The sequence below is a fragment of the Micromesistius poutassou genome (assembly GCF_964030765.1).
Source record: "Micromesistius poutassou genome assembly, chromosome: 2".
Lineage (NCBI taxonomy): Eukaryota > Metazoa > Chordata > Actinopteri > Gadiformes > Gadidae > Micromesistius > Micromesistius poutassou.
Genome location: NC_140272.1, coordinates 62,591 through 90,431, shown reverse-complemented (window position 1 = coordinate 90,431; position 27,841 = coordinate 62,591). Strand labels below are relative to the sequence as shown.

At 49.4% G+C, this 27,841-nt stretch overlaps 2 protein-coding genes across 5 annotated transcripts; one reads left to right on the top strand and one right to left on the bottom strand.

The window, feature by feature from the left end:
- On the bottom strand, window positions 1–27,841 carry LOC311338689 (FYVE, RhoGEF and PH domain-containing protein 5-like; the record flags this gene model as incomplete). Of its 4 annotated transcripts, none has more annotated exons than XM_084464002.1 (21): window positions 1–122; window positions 1,506–1,657; window positions 2,230–2,355; window positions 3,539–3,672; window positions 3,830–3,932; window positions 4,646–4,783; window positions 5,050–5,146; window positions 5,311–5,390; window positions 7,125–7,208; window positions 10,558–10,626; window positions 10,871–10,942; window positions 11,142–11,200; window positions 11,376–11,426; window positions 12,020–12,107; window positions 13,408–13,564; window positions 13,860–14,011; window positions 14,843–14,873; window positions 14,966–15,024; window positions 20,230–20,365; window positions 24,197–26,750; window positions 27,601–27,841. In XM_084464002.1, the coding sequence occupies 21 exons, from the start codon at window positions 27,608–27,610 to the stop codon at window positions 86–88; spliced, it is 4,389 nt and encodes a 1,462-aa protein (XP_084320128.1). In that variant the 3' UTR covers window positions 1–85. The 4 variants fall into 4 exon arrangements, with proteins under 4 accessions (XP_084320128.1, XP_084320130.1, XP_084320129.1 ...); XM_084464004.1 differs by having other exon boundaries at window positions 2,257–2,355; XM_084464003.1 differs by lacking the exon at window positions 27,601–27,841 and having other exon boundaries at window positions 24,197–26,760.
- LOC311338559 (uncharacterized protein) lies at window positions 265–1,341 on the top strand (the record flags this gene model as incomplete). The annotated part of the gene is made up of 2 exons (XM_084463850.1): window positions 265–816; window positions 1,273–1,341. Coding segments are annotated over 2 exons (621 nt in total), but the record flags the coding sequence as incomplete, so codon positions are not given.

Genomic DNA, 27,841 nt, shown 5'->3' with positions numbered 1-27,841 from the left:
GGGGGGGGGGGTCCTATAGGACGGTGGGGGGTCCCGATGGTGGGGGGTCCAACTGGTGGGGGTCCCTATAGGACGGTGGGGGGTCCTATAGCACGGTGGCCTCCTCCATGGCGTTGACCCATCTAGAATCAAATGGGACGCTGAGTCAGACAGAACCTCAACTCACAGAGATGGCACAATAATACTGCTACTACTACTACTGCTACTACTACTACTACTGCTGCTACTACTACTGCTGCTACTGCTGCTACTGCTGCTACTACTGCTACTGCTACTACTACTACTACTACTACTGCTACTGCTACTACTACTACTACTACTACTACTGCTACTACTACTACTACTACTACTGCTACTACTACTACTACTACTACTACTACTGCTACTACTACTACTACTACTACTGCTACTGCTACTGCTGCTACTACTACTACTGCTACTACTACTACTGCTACTACTACTACTACTACTACTACTGCTACTACTACTACTACTACTACTGCTACTGCTACTACTACTACTACTACTACTACTACTACTGCTACTGCTACTGCTACTGCTGCTACTACTACTACTGCTGCTACTACTACTACTGCTGCTACTACTACTACTGCTGCTACTACTACTACTGCTGCTACTACTACTACTACTACTACTACTACTACTACTGCTACTGCTGCTACTACTACTACTGCTGCTACTACTACTACTGCTGCTACTACTACTACTACTACTACTACTGCTACTGCTACTGCTGCTACTACTACTACTGCTGCTACTACTACTACTGCTACTGCTGCTACTACTACTACTGCTGCTACTACTACTACTACTACTACTACTACTACTGCTACTGCTACTGCTGCTACTGCTGCTACTACTGCTACTACTACTACTACTACTGCTACTGCTACTGCTGCTACTACTACTACTACTACTACTACTGCTGCTACTACTACTACTACTACTACTGCTACTACTACTACTACTGCTGCTACTACTACTACTACTGCTACTACTACTACTACTGCTGCTACTACTACTACTGCTGCTACTACTACTACTACTACTGCTACTGCTACTGCTGCTACTACTACTGCTACTACTGCTGCTACTACTACTACTACTACTACTACTGCTACTACTACTACTACTAATGCTGCTAATGCTGGAGCTCTGAGCAGACGCCTTGTCCACACTGTACAGTGACACCTGGAGCTCTGAGCAGACACCTTGTCCACACTGTACAGTGACACCTGGAGCTCTGAGCAGACACCTTGTCCACACTGTACAGTGACACCTGGAGCTCTGAGCAGACACCTTGTCCACACTGTACAGTGACACCTGGAGCTCTGAGCAGACACCTTGTCCACACTGTACAGTGACACCTGGAGCTCTGAGCAGACACCTTGTCCACACTGTACAGTGACACCTGGAGCTCTGAGCAGACACCTTGTCCACACTGTACAGTGACACCTCCAGCCTGGTGCTGCAGTGCTCTTCACCTCTGAGCCGTGCAGTTGTCCTCTGCCCTGAAGGTGTAGTACAGGGTCTTCTTGTGGTACAGCTGGAACAGGTTGGCCTCGTCCTGCTGCTCGCGGTCGGCCAGCTTCACCGTGAAACCCAGCAAAGGCAAGCTCTCTGATGCCACCTTCTCCTGGATGGAGAGAGAGAGAGAGACAGAGGGGGAGAGAGATAGAAAGAGACAGACAGAGCAGAGAGAGACAGAGAGAGAGACAGAGACAGAGAGACAGAAAGGGGGAGAGAGAGAAAGTGAGAGAAAGATGGGGGAGAGAGACAGAGGGGGAGAGAGAGAGAGAGACAGAGAGAGAGGGAGAGACAGAGGGGAATAGAGCGAGACAGAGGGAGAGAGAGAGAGAGAGAGAGAGAGAGAGAGAGAGGGGGAGAGAGAGAGACAGAGACAGAGACAGATTTAGAAAAAACATAGTATATACAAAAAACTTCACGCCATCAACAATTACACCATGTAATTTGTACAAAGTGTGATAAGTAGGATATTATAATGAGTAGAATATTCTAATGAGTAGGATAATGTGACGAGTATGATAATGAGTAGGATAATGTGTAGGATAATGAGTAGGATATTGAGTAGGATAATGTGTCAGATCATGTGTAGGATAATGATTAGGATAATAGGTAGGATAGTGTGTAGGATAATGTGTAGGATAGCGTGGTTCAGGCTTAAGGGGAGCACCGGTTGCCCCTCACCTCTTGGGCCCGGTAGGTGTACAGCACCTTGTCTTTTAGGAGGAACCACAGCCTCTTCCAGTGCTGCTTGCTCCGCTTGCTGCGCTGCAGACTGCCGCTGATGGTGCCCTCCTCCCACACTGCCCCCTGGTGGTGAGAGCACAACACTGCACCTTAGATTACACTGTCTGTCTGCTGGTCGGATGACAGACAGACAGACAGCACGTCGTCTGTCTGCTGGTCGGATGACAGACAGACAGACAGCACGTTGTCTGTCTGCTGGTTGGAGGAGGACAGACAGACAGCACGTTGTCTGTCTGCTGGTTGGAGGAGGACAGACAGACAGCACGTTGTCTGTCTGCTGGTTGGAGGAGGACAGACAGACAGCACGTTGTCTGTCTGCTGGTTGGATGACAGACAGACAGCACATAGTCTGTCTGCTGGTTGGATGAGGACAATGACGTTTAGAGATGATGAGGACAGAGGGGTTTAGAGATGAGGAGGACAGTGGGGTTTAGAGATGATGAGGACAGAGGGGTTTAAAGATGAGGAGGACAGTGGGGTTTAGAGATGATGAGGACAGAGGGTTTTAGAGATGATGAGGACAGAGGGGTTTAGAGATGAGGAGGACAGTGACGTTTAATGATGATGAGGACAGAGGGGTTTAGAGATGATGAGGACAGAGGGGTTTAGAGATGATGAGGACAGAGGGGTTTAGAGATGATGAGGACAGAGGGGTTTAGAGATGAGGAGGACAGAGGGGTTTAGAGATGATGAGGACAGAGGGGTTTAGAGATGATGAGGACAGAGGGGTTTAGAGATGATGAGGACAGAGGGGTTTAGAGATGATGAGGACAGAGGGGTTTAGAGATGAGGAGGACAGAGGGGTTTAGAGATGAGGAGGACAGTGGGGTTTAGAGATGATGAGGACAGAGGGGTTTAGAGATGAGGAGGACAGAGGGGTTTAGAGATGATGAGGACAGAGGGGTTTAGAGATGAGGAGGACAGAGGGGTTTAGAGATGAGGAGGACAGAGGGGTTTAGAGATGATGAGGACAGAGGGGTTTAGAGATGAGGAGGACAGAGGGGTTTAGAGATGATGAGGACAGAGGGGTTTAGAGATGATGAGGACAGAGGGGTTTAGAGATGATGAGGACAGAGGGGTTTAGAGATGAGGAGGACAGAGGGGTTTAGAGATGATGAGGACAGAGGGGTTTAGAGATGAGGAGGACAGTGGGGTTTAGAGATGAGGAGGACAGTGGGGTTTAGAGATGATGAGGACAGAGCGGTTTAGAGATGATGCGGACAGTGGGGGTTAAAGATGGACATACTGGAGTGAAGGAGGCGGTTCCTTTGCGATGTCTCCAGAGGTTTGGAGGGTGAATGTTCTGGAAGACGGCGGAGAGAGGCCTGGTGCGACCGAGGCGTGGGCTGGTCGGGGCTGAGGACGCAGACCCAGGAGGCCCTGAACACAGAGGGAGAAGATAGGGTCTGATGACTGCTCTAATTACACATGAGTCCCTCACCGAGAGCACAGGGCCTGATGACAGACAGAGCAGGGCTGAGATCAGAGAGCTGTGATTCTCTGGGGTTATCTGGAGGACATCGTGGAGAGCTGGTACCTCTTGCTTGGAGCTGGCTGTAGCAGTGGTCACACACCTTGGCCATCCGACCCTTCAGGTACTTCAGAGGACAGCGGTTTCTGGAACAGCTCCGACAAACGATCTGTGACCAAAAGAAGAAGGTTTAGTGTTGGATGACTCTGCATAAGCTTACTTTCCATAATATCACAATGGTATTCATCCTCAAACGTTTTCTACCATTTTGTCGTTTTCATTTTCATTGTTTTCCTACATTTTAGTTTTCCAATATTTATTTGTTTTATATAAGGAAAAGGCCTTTTTCTTTTACTTAGTAACTTTCGGATGTGGAATCTTTTTTTGAACATGATGTCATCATGGCTCTGCGGTCTGTGTGCAAACGTCCTCCCTGATCTGATTGTCATGTGAAGCTTGTGTGATTCATGTAAATGTCTGTTAACTCAGCTGCTGTCTCGGTCTCCCTTTAAAGGAGATGTTTGAGCGAAGGGTCATAGTGTGAGAGCCAATGGGAGTGGGGTCATAGTGTGAGAGCCAATGGGAGTGGGGTCATAGTGTGAGAGCCAATGGGAGTGGGGTCATAGTGTGAAAGCCAATGGGAGTGGGGTCATAGTGTGAGAGCCAATGGGAGTGGGGTCATAGTGTGAGAGCCAATGGGAGTGGGGTCATAGTGTGAGAGCCAATGGGAGTGGGGTCATAGTGTGAGAGCCAATGGGAGTGGGGTCATAGTGTGAGAGCCAATGGGAGTGGGGTCATAGTGTGAGAGCCAATGGGAGTGGGGTCATAGTGTGAGAGCCAATGGGAGTGGGGTCATAGTGTGAGAGCCAATGGGAGCCTTACCCTCCCACAGGCGTGGCAGTGGTGCCGTCGCAGACGCAGGCTGAAGTCACACGTGCAGTTCATGCACATCAGGACCTGCGACGCACACACCGGCCTGGGGGGGCGCTCGCCTAGGGCTCCCCCGGGGTGGTCCTCATCCTGCCACAGACACACACGCACACACGCACACGCACACACACACACACACACACACACACACACACACACACACACACAATCACAGATAGATAAAAAATGGAGAAAAGTGGTATATACATTATCTATCCATCTATGTCTCTATATCTATCTTTCTATCTATATATATATCTATATCTATATCTATCTCTATCTCTCTCTATATATATATAGCTATATACATGTGTGTGTGTTCAACATGCAGCATATCTTGTCAGTTCTTCTCTCACCTCTCCATGGCCGGCCGTGCTCGCTGGCGCCCCCCTGCTGTGGTGCGCCACAGTGCGGCTCAGAGCGTAGAACCAGTCCTCTCTCTCACTGCTGGAGCTGAGGTCACAGGTCAACATTAAGAACAACTACATCTATAATCAAACCATAACATCAATCACTATGGTGTTCTTTATAATAAACTTCAAGTTCTGGTTTTTATTCATAGTTGAAGGTCATAGCAGCGTGAGGACACATTGAGGAGTGGAGACGTTTGGAGGAACCTGGCTGAGAGGCTGATGGACACATCCTTGACTTCAATCTTAAGGGCGTTCTGCGTCTCCTCCGAGCTGGGTTTGGTGACCTGGAAACCAGTCACATCAATCCAGGAACTTTTCTTACTTCATGACCAGTGAGGTTCTGACTATAAACATATGAAGGTCTGGGTCTGTTGGTCTGTTTGTCCCCCAAAATGAAGACCTTTAAGTTAAAGTTTAATAGATCAAACTCAATTAGAAACAAAACAGCATCAAAACATGTGTGTGCTGCTTACTGCCGTTCTCGCCAACGGGGAGTCCGATCTACTGCCATGTGTTTGAGTGAGTGAGTGAGTGAGTGAGTGATTGAGTGTGTGTCTTTATGTGTGTGTGTGTGTGTGTATATGTGTGTGTGTGTGTGTGTCTTTATAGCTGCTTTCACATATGACCTCTGTCTTTTCTCTGCATTTGTGGAGCAGGAGGTTCAACCGTGAGGGTCATTCACACTTATTCACACTTGATGCCCGATATGCAGAGATCGGTGTCAGTAGAATCTCCGGCTGCTTAAGGGGGGTGGGCTTGCAAGGGACGGCATATGACGTAGGGTCGCAAGAGGCGGGATCGGGTTTGTTTTGGTTTGACCGCAGACAGCACGCAGGCAAAACGGGCAGAACTCATTGCGATCATGTTAAATGTTGCTGCAGCGATGCATATATTCCGTTGCATCCACAACATCCGCATCGATCGATGAAAGACTGGAGTATGAGTTACAGACAAATAGAAGAAACGCCGAACAAGAAAGGCGTCGCAAACGACTGCGTTACCGGAGGAAGAGAGCGTCTTTTTTGGCTTCATTTCACATCTAACAAACACTGAGACAAATGTAGTTGATTTCTGTGTTTAACTGAGAAAACAGGGAGTGGAAGACTGGGACCCTATAATGTTCAGCTAACTGTTGTCAATAATAATTGTTACGAGAGTAGCGCATGTGTGTGCGCGAGAATGGCAGTGTGTGTATGAGTGGACGAGCGAGGAGAGCGAGCGGTAGCGTGTGTCAGTTTAGTGAGGTAATGAACGAGTCCGGTTGTGTCTGTGCAAACGTGTAGGCCCTACTGTAAAGTTAGTGAAACTAAGAATAAAGTACACAGCCTGTCAATAATCGGTGGCCACTTCATTCCGACCATATTCAAACCTATAAGCACTGCAGACACACTGCCAGTCAAAGTGAAGGGTGTTACTCCCGAGAGAATCGACGGAGCTCCTCGACTATGGTCTGGGAGCCGACAGCAGGAAAGGTGTAACATAATAATAAAAATATTTTTTAAACCATTCAGCGAACAAAAGGCAATAGGCTGATTATCGATTAGGGTGCGGGTGCCACTCAATGACATGCAAACGTAGACCGAAGCGTCATCAACACGCCCACTCAACTGGTGTGAAATGCCCACATCCTACTGCTCATTCACATATAAGGTCATTAGCATTTCCTCCGCAGAACATACTACCTCAGGGGTAGTATTTTTTCAGGAGGTCCAACGTCAGGATATGTCATTCACATATACGGCACCTCCGTAGAATAGACGGAGAACAGACGGATGCACTTCCATATGTGAAAGCAGCTTTTGTGTGTCTTGATGTGTATGTGTGTGTGTCTTTGCATGTGTTTATGTGTGTGTGTGTGTGTGTGTGTGTGTGTGTGTGTGTGTGTGTGTGTGTGTGTGTTCAGGAAAGAGAAGGTTAGCTTCCCATGTTTATGGTAAGTATTCCAGGATATGGGGGATGAGTGGTTGAGTTTTGTCTGTGTGACTGGTGATCAATAGGCTGAGTGAGTGAGGCTCTACCTTCATCCCAGAGAGGGAGAGAGTGTCCTTCAGTCTGTATTTGCCATCCTGCTGAGGGTAGGTATACAGCAGCACGTCGTTCATCTGGAATCAAACACAGATGGAGGAGATGAATAAAAGGTTCACAGATCAGAGGTCAATATATGCATTTTTAGTTGCAGGGAGTGACCACCTGGTGGCAGTAAAGGGTTGGAGAAGAGGGCGGCAAGGACAGCAGGTACAGCATAGTTAGGAGAATTTCACCGGTGGAGACATGAATCTGAATTGAAAGTGGGTCATTTATGTAGTCGAATAGTAACATAAATTTCTAATTTATTTTGCATAGTTACTATGCAACAAATAGCTGGAATAAACTCCCTGAGGATTTAAGACTTGCCCCAACTCTGACAGCTTTTAAAACAAGACTGAAGACTTTTATGTTTGCTTTAGCTTTCTGCTAAATCTTAAATCTACAATGCTTCTATTTTTTATTTTATTAGTAACTTTGCCTTTCTAAAATGCATTTTTATTAACTCTGCCTTTCTAAAATGTTTTTTTTTTTAACTTTGCCTTTACTTTCTATCTATTTTACTTTTTACTTATCTATTATTTTTATTTTATTGTATGACAATGTTTATATGTGAAGCACTTTGAGTCTGCCTTGTGTATGAAAAGTGCTATATAAATAATAAATAAAGTTCACTCCCCGAGGGACGTAACATAACAGCCAATCAGCGTTCACTCCCTGAGGGACGTAACATAACAGCCAATCAGCGTTCACTCCCTGAGGGACGTAACATAACAGCCAATCAGCGTTCACTCCCTGAGGGACGTAACATAACAGCCAATCAGCGTTCACTCACTGCAGAGTGAATGCAGCAGGAGGAGAGAGAGATTGTTGCCGTTTGCGGACTCCTGGAGCTCTATTTCTAAATAATATAATAATATATAATATTATATAATATATAGTTATCTATATAATATAATATCATGGCCAAAAGCTGTGTTCGCCTTCAGATGATATTATGAATTAAAGACTGCGTCGGGTTCTCGGACATCTCTGGTACTTCCACAACAAGTAAAGACTCGTAGTTGTAGTGGGGGTTAGGGTTAGGGTTAGGGTTAGGGTTAGGGTTAAAGACTCATAGTTAGGGTTAGGGTTAGGGTTAGGGTTAGGGTTAGGGTTAGGGTTAAAGACTCATAGTTAGGGTTAGGGTTAGGGTTAGGGTTAAAGACTCATAGTTGTAGTGGGGGTTATCTCATCCTGCGATGACCTGCACAATTTGGATGAAACTGGTGAAAAATAATGCACTGTGTCGGACACGGGGGCGGGTCCGGTGCGACGCCTGAACAGCGCTGGTCGGTTGCGGGTTTTTACGGTTGCGAGCGAGACTTCTCCGGTGCCAGATATGTTATTCAGGAGCGGAGGAGTGAACTAAAACCGTCCACAGTGGATGATGTGCTTTTTTCTAAAGGACCACGCCAAACACCAGGTAGTGTAATTCCCCAGCGTTCCATCTAATGTGTCGGGCGTCGATATCAATTTATAGCAGGTCTGGTCGGGTGCGGAATGTAATTCGCGGGTGCGGGTTTGCAAAATAAGACCCGTGTATTGATTCTCGGCCATGGTGGAGAAGGAAATGGGGAAAGAAACTGTGGCTTTGACTCTCTGAAGTCCAGATTTAACTACCAGATTGATGTGGAAGGACCAGAGACGTTGGAGAACCCGACGCAGTCGTTTATTCATAATATCATCTAGGCGCACACAGATTTTGGCCGTGATATTATATATTATTTCCAACAAAACACACTTAGAATCAATTCAGGAATCCCAGCACTAACAGAACCAGGGCCCTTTGGTTCTCCTGCCAAGCCAGCGTTCCTCTTGCTCTGACAGGGATAACATTCTCCTCACCAGACGAACAAACCAAAGTTCTCGTGCCAAAATTAATGATGCATTCCTCTGGGACAAACCTTTATGAGCCCAGTGTTTCTTCAGCAACCAGCTGACACACAGAGAAACACAACAGCAGGGCTGGTTTCATCCTGAATTCATCCTAATGTAATTTCTCTTGGCTGTAGTTCCCCCACATCTACACTCTCTCCCTTTAAGGTCGGGTCTGAGCACTGCGCTGGCACCGCCTAGTGATGGCCGTCCGATAGAGAAGAATGACCTGCTCCACCATGTTCCATGTTCCATGTACGTTATGGGTGCGCGTCTAAAGGGTGACCTTCTCTGCACTCTGCCCCTCCCTATAGCTCCTCCCCCTGGCTGAGCTCCATGTGTGTGTGTGTGTTCCCGTGTGTTCTGCTCTGTGACACACACACCGCTGCCTTGGAGAACAACACACACACACAGTTCTGCCTTGGAGAACAACACGCACACCGCTGCCCCTAATGGAACCACAGCTTGCCGTGTCACTGATCTCAGGACCTCCGTCAGCTCACCCTGAGGGGGGGAAGAACTCATAATGTCATAATGAGCCGGCCTATCGTCAGAGGGCTACTGTGGACCCTCCCTGTGCCGTCAGTACGGTTGGCACAGGAAGCCAGGATACAGCTACATCCTGTCAGGAAGCTGGCCCTCAATAGGTCTGGAGATGTAGGAACAACCCAGGAACAAATCCCAGGACCGTCAGACATAATAGATCCATGCTCTGATCCATGAGGCTGATGTCACCATGCAGGGTTTGAGGGGGAAGAGTGCTGGTCAGGAATTAAAGCACCAACAATAGGAGGAGACTTTAACTCTCAGAATGGAGCACTCACAGTGAGAGGGAAATACATGAGATCTTTGAGAAGCGGCACTTAATGAAGAAATATCTACAATGATGCCGACACTTTCTACGTAGTACTTCCATATCAATTAATTTGATTTAATTTGGGACCAAATACATTTATGTTGAGATCATATCTGATTTAATGGTTGGAGGAACGAATGATTCCCAAAGAAAAACTGACTTAGATGACTAATTAAACGCTAACACATTATGAATATGATTATTACAAAGGGAATCATAAGGATCTCTTCGACCAATGAAAGTCTAGAGATCCATATTATATAAAGTTTTACATATTAATACACATTAATACACATATTAATACAGTCAGAGCGCCTTAAGAGACGGTTTTATATCATTTTCTGAAATTGCATTGTTGCCCTCCGTCGAGGGCTGTCTCCTGGAAGCTGAGTGAACTACAGCAGTCTAACTACTGCAGTCTGCTGGTGATAAAGGTGACGAAGGAGCATGAAAACAAAAGGCTTAACGGCCCTTCATCAGAACGCTTGTGAAGTGAGGAAGTTAGTGAAGAGAACACACTTCTTCAGCCATAACAGAACTTTCTTAACTATATTGTGGAAATTAAGAAAGCAGAAACAGTGTATTCCTTAAAGGTCCATGAATGGATGACAGGAGGGTCCCAGGAAGTGACGGCGGACATGAAGTGAGCTTACCAGAAACAGGTGGCGGGGCTGGGAGCTCTTCCTGCTGACCTTCATCAGGGTGCCCTCCTTGATGAAGACCTGGGAGGAACGAAAGAACATCAGACAGGAGCCACCATCCCCCCTGAGCTGTCACTAAGAGCAGGAGTGGGTAGAGAACATCATCACCACAACGTAGACATAACCCTAACCCTAACCCTCACTAAGAACAGGAGTGGGTACACTAAGAGGGGGGGGGGGGGGGGGGGGGGGGTCCAGACCTACCCTGAGCTGTCACTAAGAACAGGAGTGGGTACACTAAGAGGGGGGGGGGGTCCAGACCTACCCTGCCGGGCCGCAGGAGGTCATTCTGACCGCGGACGCTGTACTCAATGTTGACCAGACGCAGAACGTTCTCCTGGGGACATGGACCAATCAGAGAGGGAGGAGGGACATCAACAAATCAGAGAGGGAGGGGGGACATCAACCAATCAGAGAGGGGGGGATATCAACCAATCAGAGAGGGGGGGACAGGAGGAGGGAAGGAGAAGACACATGGAAACAGAGACACTAACGGACAGATGGGTCAAACCACTGGCTGTACTGGCAGTACTCACTCCATTCTGCAAACTGTCATTAGCCTGGTCTGCAATGTCGGACACTACTGCCACTGCAGCTGAGAGAGAGAGACAGAGAGAGACAGAGAGAGAGAGAGAGAGAGAGAGAGAGAGAGAGAGAGAGAGAACATGGGAGTTGTGACAACATGGACATGGAGGCCAGTTACCAAGACAACATTAACACCTTGTGAACACACTGTGAAGGTCTAGAGGACTAGAGGACCCCTCAAGTACCTTGGCTGTCCTCATACTCCTTCGAATCCGGCCGCAGGTTGTTGAGGTAATCTGGAGAGGAAGTGGAAATGGAACTTAATTTACAAGAGAAACTGTTGAGAGTGACAGATCACCATGGTTACGTTGTACTGTACAGTTGAGAATGACAGGTCACCATGGTTACGTTGTACTGTACAGTTGAGAGTGACAGGTCACCATGGTTACGTTGTACTGTACAGTTGAGAGTGACAGGTCACCATGGTTTCGTTGTACTGTACAGTTGAGAGTGACAGGTCACCATGGTTACGTTGTACTGTACAGTTGAGAGTGACAGGTCACCATGGTTACGTTGTACTGTACAATTGAGTGACAGGTCGCCGTGGTTACATTGCACTGTACAGTGGTTGTGGACTGGTCACCATGGTTAAATTGTACTGTACAGTTGGTGTGGACTGGTCGCCGTGGTTACAGTGTACTGTACAGTTGGTGTGGACTGGTCGCCGTGGTTACAGTGTACTGTACAGTTGGTGTGGACTGGTCGCCGTGGTTACAGTGTACTGTACAGTTGGTGTGGACTGGTCGCCGTGGTTACAGTGTACTGTACAGTTGGTGTGGACTGGTCGCCGTGGTTACAGTGTACTGTACAGTGATGGACAGGGACTCACCGGTCAGCAGCATGCGGTACTGCGCGACGCGGACGATGACCCGGAGGAGCTGATGTTTCAGAGAGACGCCTTCACACGCCGCACTCTGCTGCTGACCAAGAGAACATCATCACCACAACGTAGACATCAACACGACTGAAGCTAACTGAAGAAATGCTTGTACAGATATACAGAGCACACACACGACACACACACGCACACACACGCTGGCATGCACACACTGTTTTATCAACCAAAGAGAATTGGAAAAGACAATTAGTGAAATATAGCAATATGTATGGCTATCTTTGTTGTTTGTTATCTTTGTTAAATCATTTAAGCATATCCCTTTCATGCTTGGTCGAGTTCAAAGTTTTTGTTCTTATGCTGAATATCATAACATTGTATTGTTCGTATTTAGTTGCATCTAAAGACTTGGAAAAAATTGAATAAAATATTCATGTATATTTTAATTAGTGTATAATCCCATGAAAATAATAAGAATGGTGTTTTTCTGTAACTTAGAATGAGCCTTGATAGCTACATGGGGACGATGTTTACAGCAGCCCAGAACTGACTAACTTCTCTGGAGAGGACCCAATGTTTATTTAACACTCATGATTGCTATCCTACTCGTTAGCTATGCACTATAGTTTTACAGACTAAATAACTAAGACAATTCATAAATCCATCAAAGGACCTCATCACTTCACCGTTGGCTACTCGGTGCGGAACCTTCCACAATACAGGCCAGTCCAGGACACCTTCCACAACACAGGCCAGTAAAGGCCAGTACAGGACACCTCACACACTACAGACAGGCCAGTACAGGACACCTCACACACTACAGACCAGTACAGGACACCTCACACACTACAGACAGGCCAGTACAGGACACCTCACACACTACAGACAGGCCAGTACAGGACACCTCACACACTACAGACCAGTACAGGACACCTCACACACTACAGACAGGCCAGTACAGGACACCTCACACACTACAGACAGGCCAGTACAGGACACCTCACACACTACAGACAGGCCAGTACAGGACACCTCACACACTACAGACCAGTACATGCCAGTACAGGACACTTTGCACAACACAGGCCAGTACAGGACACCTCACACACTACAGACCAGTACATGCCAGTACAGGACACTTTGCACAACACAGGCCAGTACAGGACACCTCACACACTACAGACCAGTACATGCCAGTACAGGACACTTTGCACAACACAGGCCAGTACAGGACACCTCACACAATACAGGCCAGTACAGGCCACGATAGATGTGGAGTGGGAGGGTGAAGGGGGGATTCTGCTGGTTGCAGTCTGCAGCCTCACCACTAGATGTCACCAAGTCCCACACATTGCACCTTTAAGGAGAGGAGGAGGTCCTACCTCAAACTGGCTCACGATGGCAGCGAAGGCGGGAGAACTCCGGCAGCTGTCCTCCAATAGGCTGACGCTGCGGTCGTAGTGACCAATGAAGGTGGTGAAGACAAAGAAGTCTGCCTTCTTGGACAGGATGACGTCAGCAATGCTCTGGCTCTCCTCCCTGGAGAGGGAGAGGGAGAGTGTGAGAGGGAGAGTGTGAGAGGGAGAGTGAGAGAGGGAGAGGGGAGTGGGTGAGACAGACGTAGCTTAGCTGAGAAGCATTAATGTGTTCATTCACTAAAACGTGTGTAAAGATAAATGTGGCAGACAACTGTGGCGTGTGATGATTTATGTCTCTCCATGTCTGTGTGCATTTCATGTGGTGTGTGTGTGTCTATGTGTGTGTGTCTGCGTGTGTGTCTCTGTGTGTGTGTGTGTGTGTGTCTCTGTCTGTGCGTGGTGTGTCCAGGCCGTACCAGTGTCTGAGCCGGTCCTCCAGCTCGCCCAAGATCCTGCGGTGCAGGCTGTAGACGTCCGGCAGCTCGGTGAGGATCTCCCTCAGCCTCTGGTCCCCCAGGACCCTCTCCCCGTCGGCCCCCACCGCCGAGCACACCGCCTCCCGGAAGTCCTGACGCACGGGGGGGCAATGGGGGATGAGTACAGGTGGGGGGGTACTGGGTACTAATGAGTACTGGGGGTCTAGGTTCAGGGTTCAGGGCTCTCGGGGGGTCTGGGTTCTGGGTTATTGGTTCTGGGGTTCTGGGTTATTGGTTCTGGGGTTCTGGGTTATTGGTTCTGGGTTCTTGGGTTCTAGGGTTTTGGGGTTCTTGGTTTTGTGTTCTAGGTAACTAACATTCCGGTGCTCCTGTGCTTCCACAATGGTCATGTGACGAGCCAAAGTCATTTCCCTTCCCCCCGCTGCACATTGTGGGCCAATCAGATGATATCAGGGATGACATGAGTAATGATATCAATTGACTTGTTCATCATGTGAACACACATACATGTTCATGTGGTCACACGCACGCACGCACGCACGCACGCACGCACGCACGCACGCACGCACGCACGCACGCACGCACGCACGCACGCACGCACGCACGCACGCACGCACGCACGCACGCACGCACGCACGCACGCACGCACGCACGCACGCACGCACACACACACACACACACACACACACACACACACACACACACACACACACACACACACACACACACACACACACACACACACACACACACACGTTCATGTTCATGCTGTCACATACACACACACACACACACACACACAAACGCAGACACAGATAAACACACATGAACGCACACACATACAAGCAGGTGCAGAGAAGGGTCTGCCCCACATGCCCTGAGGACTGCAGACTGGGACCTCAGCCTCTCAATGCCTGCAATGCAGATCTGAGGCAGTAACAGAAAAGAACATACACACTTACTTCCTGCAGATGCTTGAGTGCCTTCACGTGCCTGTGGGCAGAGGAACAAGGGATTAACAAACAGCCCTTCCACTACAGTAAGTGGAAAAGACAGTGGTAGAAGGAAAGTAAGCATTTACTCACAGTCTCTCTGTGTCCATCAGCTCTTTGGCAATGTAGAAGGCTCTGGAGCGGCCATCAGGCTAAAACAGAGGGTGTTTAATTAGTATTAGTAGTATTAGGCTGAGTACTGCTCTATGGGTGGAGGCTGAGTACCGCTCTATAGGTGGAGGCTGAGCTCTATAGGTGGAGGCTGAGTACTGCTCTATAGGTGGAGGCTGAGTACTGCTCTATAGGTGGAGGCTGAGTACTGCTCTATGGGTGGAGGCTGAGTACTGCTCTATGGGTGGAGGCTGAGTACTGCTCTATGGGTGGAGGCTGAGTACTGCTCTATGGGTGGAGGCTGAGTACTGCTCTATGGGTGGAGGCTGAGTACTGCTCTATAGGTGGAGGCTGAGCTCTATAGGTGGAGGCTGAGTACTGCTCTATGGGTGGAGGCTGAGTACTGCTCTATAGGTGGAGGCTGAGTACTGCTCTATAGGTGGAGGCTGAGTACTGCTCTAAGGGTGGAGGCTGAGTACTGCTCTATAGGTGGAGGCTGAGTACTGCTCTATGGGTGGAGGCTGAGTACTGCTCTATGGGTGGAGGCTGAGTACTGCTCTATGGGTGGAGGCTGAGTACCGCTCTATAGGTGGAGGCTGAGTACTGCTCTATGGGTGGAGGCTGAGTACTGCTCTATAGGTGGAGGCTGAGTACTGCTCTATAGGTGGAGGCTGAGTACTGCTCTATGGGTGGAGGCTGAGTACTGCTCTATAGGTGTTCTGGAGGCTGAGTACTGCTCTATAGGTGGAGGCTGAGTACTGCTCTATAGGTGGAGGCTGAGTACTGCTCTATAGGTGGAGGCTGAGTACTGCTCTATGGGTGGAGGCTGAGTACTGCTCTATAGGTGGAGGCTGAGTACTGCTCTATAGGTGGAGGCTGAGTACTGCTCTATAGGTGGAGGCTGAGCTCTATAGGTGGAGGCTGAGTACTGCTCTATAGGTGGAGGCTGAGTACTGCTCTATGGGTGGAGGCTGAGTACTGCTCTATGGGTGGAGGCTGAGTACTGCTCTATGGGTGGAGGCTGAGTACCGCTCTATAGGTGGAGGCTGAGTACTGCTCTATGGGTGGAGGCTGAGTACTGCTCTATAGGTGGAGGCTGAGTACTGCTCTATAGGTGGAGGCTGAGTACTGCTCTATGGGTGGAGGCTGAGTACTGCTCTATAGGTGGAGGCTGAGTACTGCTCTATAGGTGGAGGCTGAGTACTGCTCTATGGGTGGAGGCTGAGTACTGCTCTATGGGTGGAGGCTGAGTACTGCTCTATAGGTGGAGGCTGAGTACTGCTCTATGGGTGGAGGCTGAGTACTGCTCTATAGGTGTTCTGGAGGCTGAGTACTGCTCTATAGGTGGAGGCTGAGTACTGCTCTATAGGTGGAGGCTGAGTACTGCTCTATAGGTGGAGGCTGAGTACTGCTCTATGGGTGGAGGCTGAGTACTGCTCTATAGGTGGAGGCTGAGTACTGCTCTATGGGTGGAGGCTGAGTACTGCTCTATAGGTGTTCTGGAGGCTGAGTACTGCTCTATAGGTGGAGGCTGAGTACTGCTCTATAGGTGGAGGCTGAGTACTGCTCTATAGGTGGAGGCTGAGTACTGCTCTATGGGTGGAGGCTGAGTACTGCTCTATAGGTGGAGGCTGAGTACTGCTCTATAGGTGGAGGCTGAGTACTGCTCTATAGGTGGAGGCTGAGCTCTATAGGTGGAGGCTGAGTACTGCTCTATAGGTGGAGGCTGAGTACTGCTCTATGGGTGGAGGCTGAGTACTGCTCTATAGGTGGAGGCTGAGTACTGCTCTATGGGTGGAGGCTGAGTACTGCTCTATGGGTGGAGGCTGAGTACTGCTCTATGGGTGGAGGCTGAGTACCGCTCTATAGGTGGAGGCTGAGTACTGCTCTATGGGTGGAGGCTGAGTACTGCTCTATAGGTGGAGGCTGAGTACTGCTCTATAGGTGGAGGCTGAGTACTGCTCTATGGGTGGAGGCTGAGTACTGCTCTATAGGTGGAGGCTGAGTACTGCTCTATAGGTGGAGGCTGAGTACTGCTCTATGGGTGGAGGCTGAGTACTGCTCTATGGGTGGAGGCTGAGTACTGCTCTATAGGTGGAGGCTGAGTACTGCTCTATGGGTGGAGGCTGAGTACTGCTCTATAGGTGTTCTGGAGGCTGAGTACTGCTCTATAGGTGGAGGCTGAGTACTGCTCTATAGGTGTTCTGGAGGCTGAGTACTGCTCTATAGGTGGAGGCTGAGTACTGCTCTATGGGTGGAGGCTGAGTACTGCTCTATAGGTGGAGGCTGAGTACTGCTCTATAGGTGGAGGCTGAGTACTGCTCTATGGGTGGAGGCTGAGTACTGCTCTATGGGTGGAGGCTGAGTACTGCTCTATAGGTGGAGGCTGAGTACTGCTCTATGGGTGGAGGCTGAGTACTGCTCTATAGGTGTTCTGGAGGCTGAGTACTGCTCTATAGGTGGAGGCTGAGTACTGCTCTATAGGTGGAGGCTGAGTACTGCTCTATAGGTGGAGGCTGAGTACTGCTCTATGGGTGGAGGCTGAGTACTGCTCTATAGGTGGAGGCTGAGTACTGCTCTATAGGTGGAGGCTGAGTACTGCTCTATAGGTGGAGGCTGAGCTCTATAGGTGGAGGCTGAGTACTGCTCTATAGGTGGAGGCTGAGTACTGCTCTATGGGTGGAGGCTGAGTACTGCTCTATAGGTGGAGGCTGAGTACTGCTCTATGGGTGGAGGCTGAGTACTGCTCTATGGGTGGAGGCTGAGTACTGCTCTATGGGTGGAGGCTGAGTACCGCTCTATAGGTGGAGGCTGAGTACTGCTCTATGGGTGGAGGCTGAGTACTGCTCTATAGGTGGAGGCTGAGTACTGCTCTATAGGTGGAGGCTGAGTACTGCTCTATGGGTGGAGGCTGAGTACTGCTCTATAGGTGGAGGCTGAGTACTGCTCTATAGGTGGAGGCTGAGTACTGCTCTATAGGTGGAGGCTGAGTACTGCTCTATGGGTGGAGGCTGAGTACTGCTCTATAGGTGGAGGCTGAGTACTGCTCTATAGGTGGAGGCTGAGTACCGCTCTATAGGTGGAGGCTGAGTACTGCTCTATAGGTGGAGGCTGAGTACTGCTCTATGGGTGGAGGCTGAGTACTGCTCTATAGGTGGAGGCTGAGTACCGCTCTATAGGTGGAGGCTGAGTACTGCTCTATAGGTGGAGGCTGAGTACTGCTCTATAGGTGGAGGCTGAGTACTGCTCTATAGGTGGAGGCTGAGTACTGCTCTATGGGTGGAGGCTGAGTACTGCTCTATGGGTGGAGGCTGAGTACTGCTCTATAGGTGGAGGCTGAGTACTGCTCTATGGGTGGAGGCTGAGTACTGCTCTATAGGTGGAGGCTGAGTACTGCTCTATGGGTGGAGACTGAGTACTGCTCTATGGGTGGAGGCTGAGTACTGCTCTATAGGTGGAGGCTGAGTACTGCTCTATGGGTGGAGGCTGAGTACTGCTCTATAGGTGGAGGCTGAGTACTGCTCTATAGGTGGAGGCTGAGTACTGCTCTATAGGTGGAGGCTGAGTACTGCTCTATGGGTGGAGGCTGAGTACTGCTCTATAGGTGGAGGCTGAGTACTGCTCTATAGGTGGAGGCTGAGTACTGCTCTATAGGTGTTCTGGAGGCTGAGTACTGCTCTATGGGTGGAGGCTGAGTACTGCTCTATAGGTGGAGGCTGAGTACTGCTCTATAGGTGGAGGCTGAGTACTGCTCTATGGGTGGAGGCTGAGTACTGCTCTATAGGTGGAGGCTGAGTACTGCTCTATAGGTGGAGGCTGAGTACCGCTCTATAGGTGGAGGCTGAGTACTGCTCTATAGGTGGAGGCTGAGTACTGCTCTATGGGTGGAGGCTGAGTACTGCTCTATGGGTGGAGGCTGAGTACCGCTCTATAGGTGGAGGCTGAGTACTGCTCTATAGGTGGAGGCTGAGTACCGCTCTATAGGTGGAGGCTGAGTACTGCTCTATAGGTGGAGGCTGAGTACTGCTCTATGGGTGGAGGCTGAGTACTGCTCTATAGGTGGAGGCTGAGTACTGCTCTATGGGTGGAGGCTGAGTACTGCTCTATGGGTGGAGGCTGAGTACTGCTCTATGGGTGGAGGCTGAGTACTGCTCTATAGGTGGAGGCTGAGTACTGCTCTATAGGTGGAGGCTGAGTACTGCTCTATAGGTGGAGGCTGAGTACTGCTCTATAGGTGGAGGCTGAGTACTGCTCTATAGGTGGAGGCTGAGTACTGCTCTATAGGTGGAGGCTGAGTACTGCTCTATGGGTGGAGGCTGAGTACTGCTCTATGGGTGGAGGCTGAGTACTGCTCTATGGGTGGAGGCTGAGTACTGCTCTATAGGTGGAGGCTGAGTACTGCTCTATAGGTGGAGGCTGAGTACTGCTCTATAGGTGGAGGCTGAGTACTGCTCTATGGGTGGAGGCTGAGTACTGCTCTATAGGTGGAGGCTGAGTACTGCTCTATGGGTGGAGGCTGAGTACTGCTCTATAGGTGGAGGCTGAGTACTGCTCTATGGGTGGAGGCTGAGTACTGCTCTATGGGTGGAGGCTGAGTACTGCTCTATGGGTGGAGGCTGAGTACTGCTCTATAGGTGGAGGCTGAGTACTGCTCTATAGGTGGAGGCTGAGTACTGCTCTATAGGTGGAGGCTGAGTACCGCTCTATGGGTGGAGGCTGAGTACTGCTCTATAGGTGGAGGCTGAGTACTGCTCTATAGGTGGAGGCTGAGTACTGCTCTATAGGTGGAGGCTGAGTACTGCTCTATGGGTGGAGGCTGAGTACTGCTCTATAGGTGGAGGCTGAGTACTGCTCTATAGGTGGAGGCTGAGTACCGCTCTATAGGTGGAGGCTGAGTACTGCTCTATGGGTGGAGGCTGAGTACTGCTCTATGGGTGGAGGCTGAGTACTGCTCTATGGGTGGAGGCTGAGTACTGCTCTATGGGTGGAGGCTGAGTACTGCTCTATGGGTGGAGGCTGAGTACTGCTCTATGGGTGGAGGCTGAGCTCTATGGGTGGAGGCTGAGTACTGCTCTATGGGTGTTCTGGAGGCTGAGTACCGCTCTATGGGTGGAGGCTGAGTACTGCTCTATGGGTGGAGGCTGAGTACTGCTCTATGGGTGGAGGCTGGGCACTGCTCTATGGGTGGAGGCTGAGCTCTATGGGTGGAGGCTGAGTACTGCTCTATGGGTGTTCTGAGTACAAACCGGTCGGTCATAATTGCCGTCGGCCCCTCTGTCCTCGTCCTCGGAGGTCTGTCCGGGGTCTGGACCCTCTGCGCCCCCCAGGCCAGCAGGGGGGCCCACAGCCATGGAGCACACCTTGTAGGCCTCAGTATAGGCACTGGGAAACACAAAGGTCAAAGTTCAAACCAACTGTCTGCAACACACACACACCACTCGGGATGGGTGATTACTAATTGATTAATTATCATTATGTATGATGAACGATAGAGATATACTTGTAAATTAATGTAGTGAATCAATTTGAATTAAATTAATACATTTTATAACATATTTGTATTTATAATGTATTAATGTGAGAAAGAGATAGTGACTATTTCGGCATGTGATTTTGGAACGTTATATATCAATATAATTGTTGTACTTTAATGCTCTTCAACAATACAATAAAATATCATGATATATATATATATATATATACATATATATATATATATATATACACAATACTGAATTCTTGCAGCAATGAAAAATCTATAAATGTATTCATGTATTCATGTATTACCGGAGCCAGGCAGTGCCGTTATATTGAACGGTAAACTGTGAAAGCTCCTGAATTATTAGCATTCAAGCAATGCCTTGTGGGTAAAACCTCCGCAGCAGATTCCTTATGAAGGAGCAGCTAGCAGCGATAGCATTCATATTGCATGTTCCACAATGAAACGCTGTCCTTGTCCATCCAAAAACTGTCTCAGACCTCCTTACCCATCGGGCCCCATGGCTCAGTGTTACGACACGTAATGCTTTAATAACACTTTAATAACACTAAAGCTGGTTCAGAGAAGAACAAATTAAATCAGATAAATCTCTTCCAGGGCTATGTTGCTCTGTATTTGTATCACCATAATAACTCTACATTTACAGCGTGAACATGCGCACACATACGTGAAGAGATGCTGATAGAAGGACCTGAAGACACATGATCTACTCTGCAGGGCGCTAGTTAGCAGAAGCCGATGAGCATGCTAATAGCTGTTAGCATGCTCATCTAATCGAATATGCTTATATGCTAATATGTTAGCATATAAGCATATATGCACTAGTTGGCAGAGGCTGATGAGTATGCTAACATATTAGCATATAAGCATATTTGATTAACATATTAGCATGCTCATCAGCCTCTGCTAACTAGCGCCCTGCGGATCCAGTGGATCCTCTTCTCCTGTTCTCTGCAGGGTGCTATCTATATGGAAAGTTCACCGGGAGTTCACCGGGAGCAATCACCATCCATCCTGCCTCTTCCACCTGAGGGACTATAGGCCTGGTACCCTATGAGGGGTCTCAGAGGTACACGGGGAACAGGACACAGGCCTGCTGCTGTGTAGCGCTCCGTCTGGCACAAGTGCTAAGGCATTAGCCCCATAGCACAGACAAAAGCACACCGTGCCTCATGTCTTTAGTGCCCCGTTCACCCTGTAACCATAGAGCTGCTGGGACGGTTCCTCACTGGTTAGAGGCCGCAAAGCTCTCTATAACACTTCAAGGTGAGCATCTTTCAACACGTTGAAAGGTGCTCTGTCCAATCTTCTGTACAATCTTCAATCCCAATCTAGTCATACCAGTAAGCCAAGAGTGGAGCACTTTATCACCAGGGTGGTAGTGTCGCTGACTAGGAGATGATAGACAGATATAGTGATACAGATACAGAATGGAGAGGATTGATAGAGTGATACAGATACAGAATGGAGAGGATTGATAGAGGGATACAGATACAGAATGGAGAGGATTGATAGAGTGATACAGATACAGAATGTAGAGGATTGATAGAGTGATACAGATACAGAATGGAGAGGATTGATAGAGTGATACAGATACAGAATGGAGAGGATTGATAGAGTGATAGAGCTACAGAATGAAAAGGATTGATATATAATGTGATACAGATACAGAATGGAGAGGATTGATACATAAAGTGATACAGCTACAGAATGGAGAGGATTGATAGTGATAGAGCTACAGAATGAAAAGGATTGATATATAATGTGATACAGATACAGAATGGAGAGGATTGATACATAAAGTGATACAGCTACAGAATGGAGAGGATTGATAGTGATAGAGCTACAGAATGAAGAGGATTGATATATAATGTGATACAGATACAGAATGGAGAGGATTGATAGTGATAGAGCTACAGAATGAGAGGATTGATATATAATGTGATACAGATACAGAATGGAGAGGATTGATAGAGGGATACAGATACAGAATGGAGAGGATTGATAGAGTGATACAGATACAGAATGGAGAGGATTGATAGAGGGATACAGATACAGAATGGAGAGGATTGATAGAGTGATACAGATACAGAATGTAGAGGATTGATAGAGTGATACAGATACAGAATGGAGAGGATTGATAGAGTGATACAGATACAGAATGGAGAGGATTGATAGAGTGATAGAGCTACAGAATGAAAAGGATTGATATATAATGTGATACAGATACAGAATGGAGAGGATTGATACATAAAGTGATACAGCTACAGAATGGAGAGGATTGATAGTGATAGAGCTACAGAATGAAAAGGATTGATATATAATGTGATACAGATACAGAATGGAGAGGATTGATACATAAAGTGATACAGCTACAGAATGGAGAGGATTGATAGTGATAGAGCTACAGAATGAAGAGGATTGATATATAATGTGATACAGATACAGAATGGAGAGGATTGATAGTGATAGAGCTACAGAATGAGAGGATTGATATATAATGTGATACAGATACAGAATGGAGAGGATTGATATAGTGATACAGATACAGAATGGAGAGGATTTATACAGTGATACAGCTACAAAATGGAGAGGATTGATATATAATGTGATACAGATACAGAATGGAGAGGATTGATATAGTGATACAGATACAGAATGGAGAGGATTTATACAGTGATACAGCTACAAAATGGAGAGGATTGATATATAAAGTGATGCAGCTGCAGAATAAAGAGGATTGATATATAAAGTGATACAGATATAGAATGGAGAGGATTGATGTAGTGATACAGCTACAGAATGGAGATTCATATATATTAATCTTGGATGCAAAAGTAAATACTGATGTATAAATACATATGAATGACATTTGGAAGGTAATAAGGGACATACGTATTTAAATATGACAGCCAATTCATGATCTTGCAGTATCCTATTTCCATTGCTGGCCAAGCGTTCTGCCTGACCTCTCCCAGTCATGTGCTGGTGGGTTGCTGGGAATCCAGCCTCAGCCTGTATGGTAAACACGGCCAGCCATGCTGCTCCAAGCAACTGCTGACTACAACACAGTGAGATCCTATCTCAGCCGGCTCCTCTGATTGGTTAGAGAACGGAGGAGCGACTCTCAACTCTGAACCCTGTGTGACTATTAATCATCCTGAGAGGTGTGTATGATAGCGGCCCAGTAAACCAGTAGGGAGATGGTTTGAGGCGACCACGCCCCCCTTCACAGCAGGCTGGGCACCACAGAGAGCAGGAAGGCAACACGGCTCAGAGTAAGAGCAGCTTTGTGGAGGGGAGATGGAGCCTCTTTTAACGGCCACCAAATATGTCTGAATATTGTAATCTAGAAATAAATAAAAATGAACTCCTCTTCCTTTGTACAGGGCCCTAGGGAGACTGAACCCCACAACCCCCCCTGCATCCATGATATGTGTTGTAAATCCCTTACCCCCGAGTGTAGTAGAGCAACATAGTGGACAACCACTCATAAAACGCTGCTTCTCTGTGTAAAAGGTGGCAGGGATCAGTGATGTGGCCTCCAGGCACATCTCTCTATGTCATCAATCTCTCTCTCTCTCTCCCTGTATCCCTCCCTCTTTCCCCCCCTATCTCCCTCCCTCCCCCCTCTCTCCCCCCCCTCCCTTCCTCCCCCCCATCTCCCTCTCTCCCCCCTCCCCTTCCTCTCCCACTCTCTGGTTTCAGGGTACCTTTCCGTCTCCTCTGGAGGGGCACGGGTCCTCCTCTCGAACCCCGGGAAGCTGCTCATGTCCACGTAGCCATCCGTGTCGTGGGCGGCGGACCGTGCCCGCCAGGGCCACTCCAAGAACTCGGGGAAGGTCTCGGGGCCAAGCAGCGGCGGGTGGGGGACCGTGACGTTCTCATAGTCCGAGCTGAGCGGGGGCACATTCTCGTAGTCGGAGGAGGAGTCGGTGTTGGGGAAGGAGATGGAGCGTGGCTTGGTCAGAGCCAACGCCACCAAGGGCCCCCGGGAGCGCTCCTCGAAGGACTCCACGCGGATCACGCTGCGGCTCAGGAACGCCAGTGAGCGCCGGTCGCCGTGGGACACCAGCGGTGGGAGGAGCCTGGCGGCACTGCGAGGGGAGCCGGCGGAGCAGACGTTGACCAGAGAGAAGTTGCTCAGGGCGTTCCGGTCTGTCTCCAGGGACCTGCCGGTGAGGTGGTTGATGGACTCGGAGGAGGACCTGGAGGAGGGCGAGGGGAGGTCCACTGCAGGCTTCCTGTCCGACGACTTCTTCCTGAACTTGAGCATCAGGAAGCGTTTGATGGAGGACTTCTTCTTGCTGTGCTCCCCGTCCGTATGCAGCGAGGGGGAGCTCTTGGTGAGCGGCCTCTTGGTGATGCAGGCCAGCTCGAACGGAGGCGGGATGTCCAGCAGGGACGTGGGTGTGGTCAGACCGCTGATTGGTCGAGGGGGGCAGCGGGAGAAACTTCCAGAAGAACTGAAGGCGTGGGACAAGAAGAGGTCATCTCCCCGCTCCCTGGAGGCGGGGTCTCGCTCCTGACCCCGACGCAGGGTCAGGTCCTGCCCCTCCACGGAGACGGAGCGGGGGCAGTGGGACAGGCCGGGGGGTCTGGAGTAGCACCTGGCCCGCACCGGGCCCAGCATGGGGCTGCTGGTCAGGGCCGGCGCCGCTGGGTCTAAGAGGTGGGGCCGTGAGAGAGGCAGGGCACCCGGCACCACAGACCTCTTCTCCAGGGGAGGGCCTCCCTCCAGGTCCGGCCCGGTCTCCTCATAGACGTGCTCCTCGCTCAGGTCCTGCTCCGTGTCCGTGGTGTCGTCCAGGAACGGCACCCTGTATCCCTCTCCGGTGTCCTCGTCTCGGACAGCGTACAGGGCCTGAGGGGACATGAGCTGGCCCTCAGAGGCAGAGGAGGTCAGTGAGGCCTCCGGGTCTGGAGGCACGGAGAAGGACACCAGTCTGAACAGCGGACGGCAGTCCAGAGAAGCATTCATGAGCCAGGTTTTATGGTCTTCACCCTTGATGTTCATCCTGTTGTGTCTCCTTTCCTGGTCTTTGTCCTCCACGACACCATCATCTACATCCAGGGGATCCTCAGAAGACTCTATGGGTTCATTGTTCCTACAGTTCCTGAAGGGGGAGTCTTTATCGGTGATGCACCGGTACTTACTGGGTAACACCACTGAGCTGTCTCCCAGTAAGTGTTTATGTTGAATCACTGGACTTCTTGACAACAGAGCAACTTTCTGATCCATCAGTATCTGCCGTCCATCAACAACATCCTCGGAGGACATGTAGTTGGGCTTGGGTTTAGTCTGTACCTCCAGAAGAACCTGGTTCTGAGCGGGTCCTATGCTCCCAGCTCCTTTGAAACTGCCACACTCCACACTGAGTACATTAGCTATGTACTTAGCGCCGTAGCCATTAGCAGGTCTCATGTCTTCCCTTACTTTTAACGGTTCTGTTATACAGCGAGCCTCACTGTCCTCCCGGCCGTCTTCAAGTGGTTCCTTGGCCCGAGGCCTGGGTCCCCTCACAGAGGAGATGGCCAGCTCCTCCTCCTCTTCCACGCTGGCGAAGGAACAGTCCCCCACAGAGAAGGAGCCGTCCCCCAGTTCGAACGAGCAGTCCCCAACGGAGCACGAACAGTCCCCGAGGGAGAAGCCGTCAGTATCTGCCAGGGCCTCGCCAGCGTCACAGCCCTCCGAGGTCAGGTCCTCCGTCATGTCCGTGTCGGTCATCTCCACGCTGGCGGTGGAGCCAGCGACGAGGCCAGCGTCACTGGCCCCAAGCGAGTCCGGAGACCCCCCCACGTCTTGGAGAGCGCTGGCGTCGGTCGACCGCCAATCCTCATCGCTGTCCTGCATCATATCATCCTCTGGCCCTTGCTTGGCTGATTCCCCGCCTGCGTCTAGTGCTGGAGAAGCGTTCCCCGGGTCTCTCTGTCTGAGGTCCATGACATCTGAGAGGAGTTCCTGGAGGTGGGGGTCCGGTGTCGCTCTGGCCTCCGCCTCTGCTCCAGCCCAGCACTGCGACCCGCCCCCCCAGCCCGGCGCCCGGCCCAGAGGCAGAGGGCCGCCGTTAGGACAGGCCTCCTGCCTGGGGCAGCACCCTCCCTCTCTGGGGTCGCGGTCCTGCCGGACCCTGGGTTTGGGGGCTACTACCGGTTTGGGACCCTTGGCTGTGGAGGAGCCGGCTCTGGGCAGGAGAGGAGAGGCGAGTCCGAGTCCGCCCGCACTACGGAGCGTGGGTTTGGGAGCCACAGGAGGCTTGGCGCTGCCTGAACCCATCAACCAGGAAGAGGAAGTAGTAAGGTCATTATGGACAAAAACATTAAACATAATCATTTCATTCTTCAGCCTTTTTGGGTTATTTTCCCGAACTTTAACTTTACTCTTACGTGTTAAACTATATGGCACTCAAGACTATAATGGAAAAGCTTTTATGGATCACTTTCATGCTTTTTGTTCAAATGAAAAGTATACTTGTCTTTTAGGGTACTTTAGGTAACTAACCCTCTACACGGAGAACAAAACATTCAACTTTAAGGGATTTCCCTGACTCACTTCCTGTGATTCAGGCAGAGGAGACCTTTTCAGACTATTTTTACTACTAGCCTCCGACAATATGGGAAAGGAGAAAAGCACAAGGTCAGAAAACAATACAAGCTCATTTATATGGATTTAGAGGATACACAAACATACACGATGATGAAGCCTGCAAAAAACTAAAACTTAAAACCCATATTCATAACTGAAAAAACAAATGCAGGCATTTTAATACAAAATCATGAATATTCATTCTTGCATGAACATTTCACCAAGACAATAAATACAAACAAGTACCTCTGTAATAATAACGTAAAACCTTAAAATAAAAGTAAAATTATTATATTTGCTTGACATAATTATCATAGATGGGAACCGCTTGATCATTATGTTTATCGTCATAGTAGCCTACCAAGTATTCCCAGCCGTCTCCATATGTATCGAACAGACAAACGAAGACACGTTCACTGATCCAACAATAACCACGAACAACCGGCCAAAACCGAGAAACACCGGTATCGGATCAGGAGAATCCCGGTGGATCAGAATAATCCGAGTGGATTGAAAGTGGCCCAATCTTACCTGTGTTCATTGTGAGCCACGGATCACTGCCCACATCCGCTCCGATTCATAAGTAACAATGTTTGACGTGATAAAATATCCAAACAACCTGTTGGGAAAAGATGATCCGAACACTAGTCGGTGTGGTTCCAAATAACGAGCGACCCTCCGCGGGCATGAGAGCGGTCCTCATCGGCTGAGCGCGTCAGCCTCGTCCGGTGCCGAGGGCGCGTCTGGTGCTCTGGTTGCGCGCAGAGCTCCA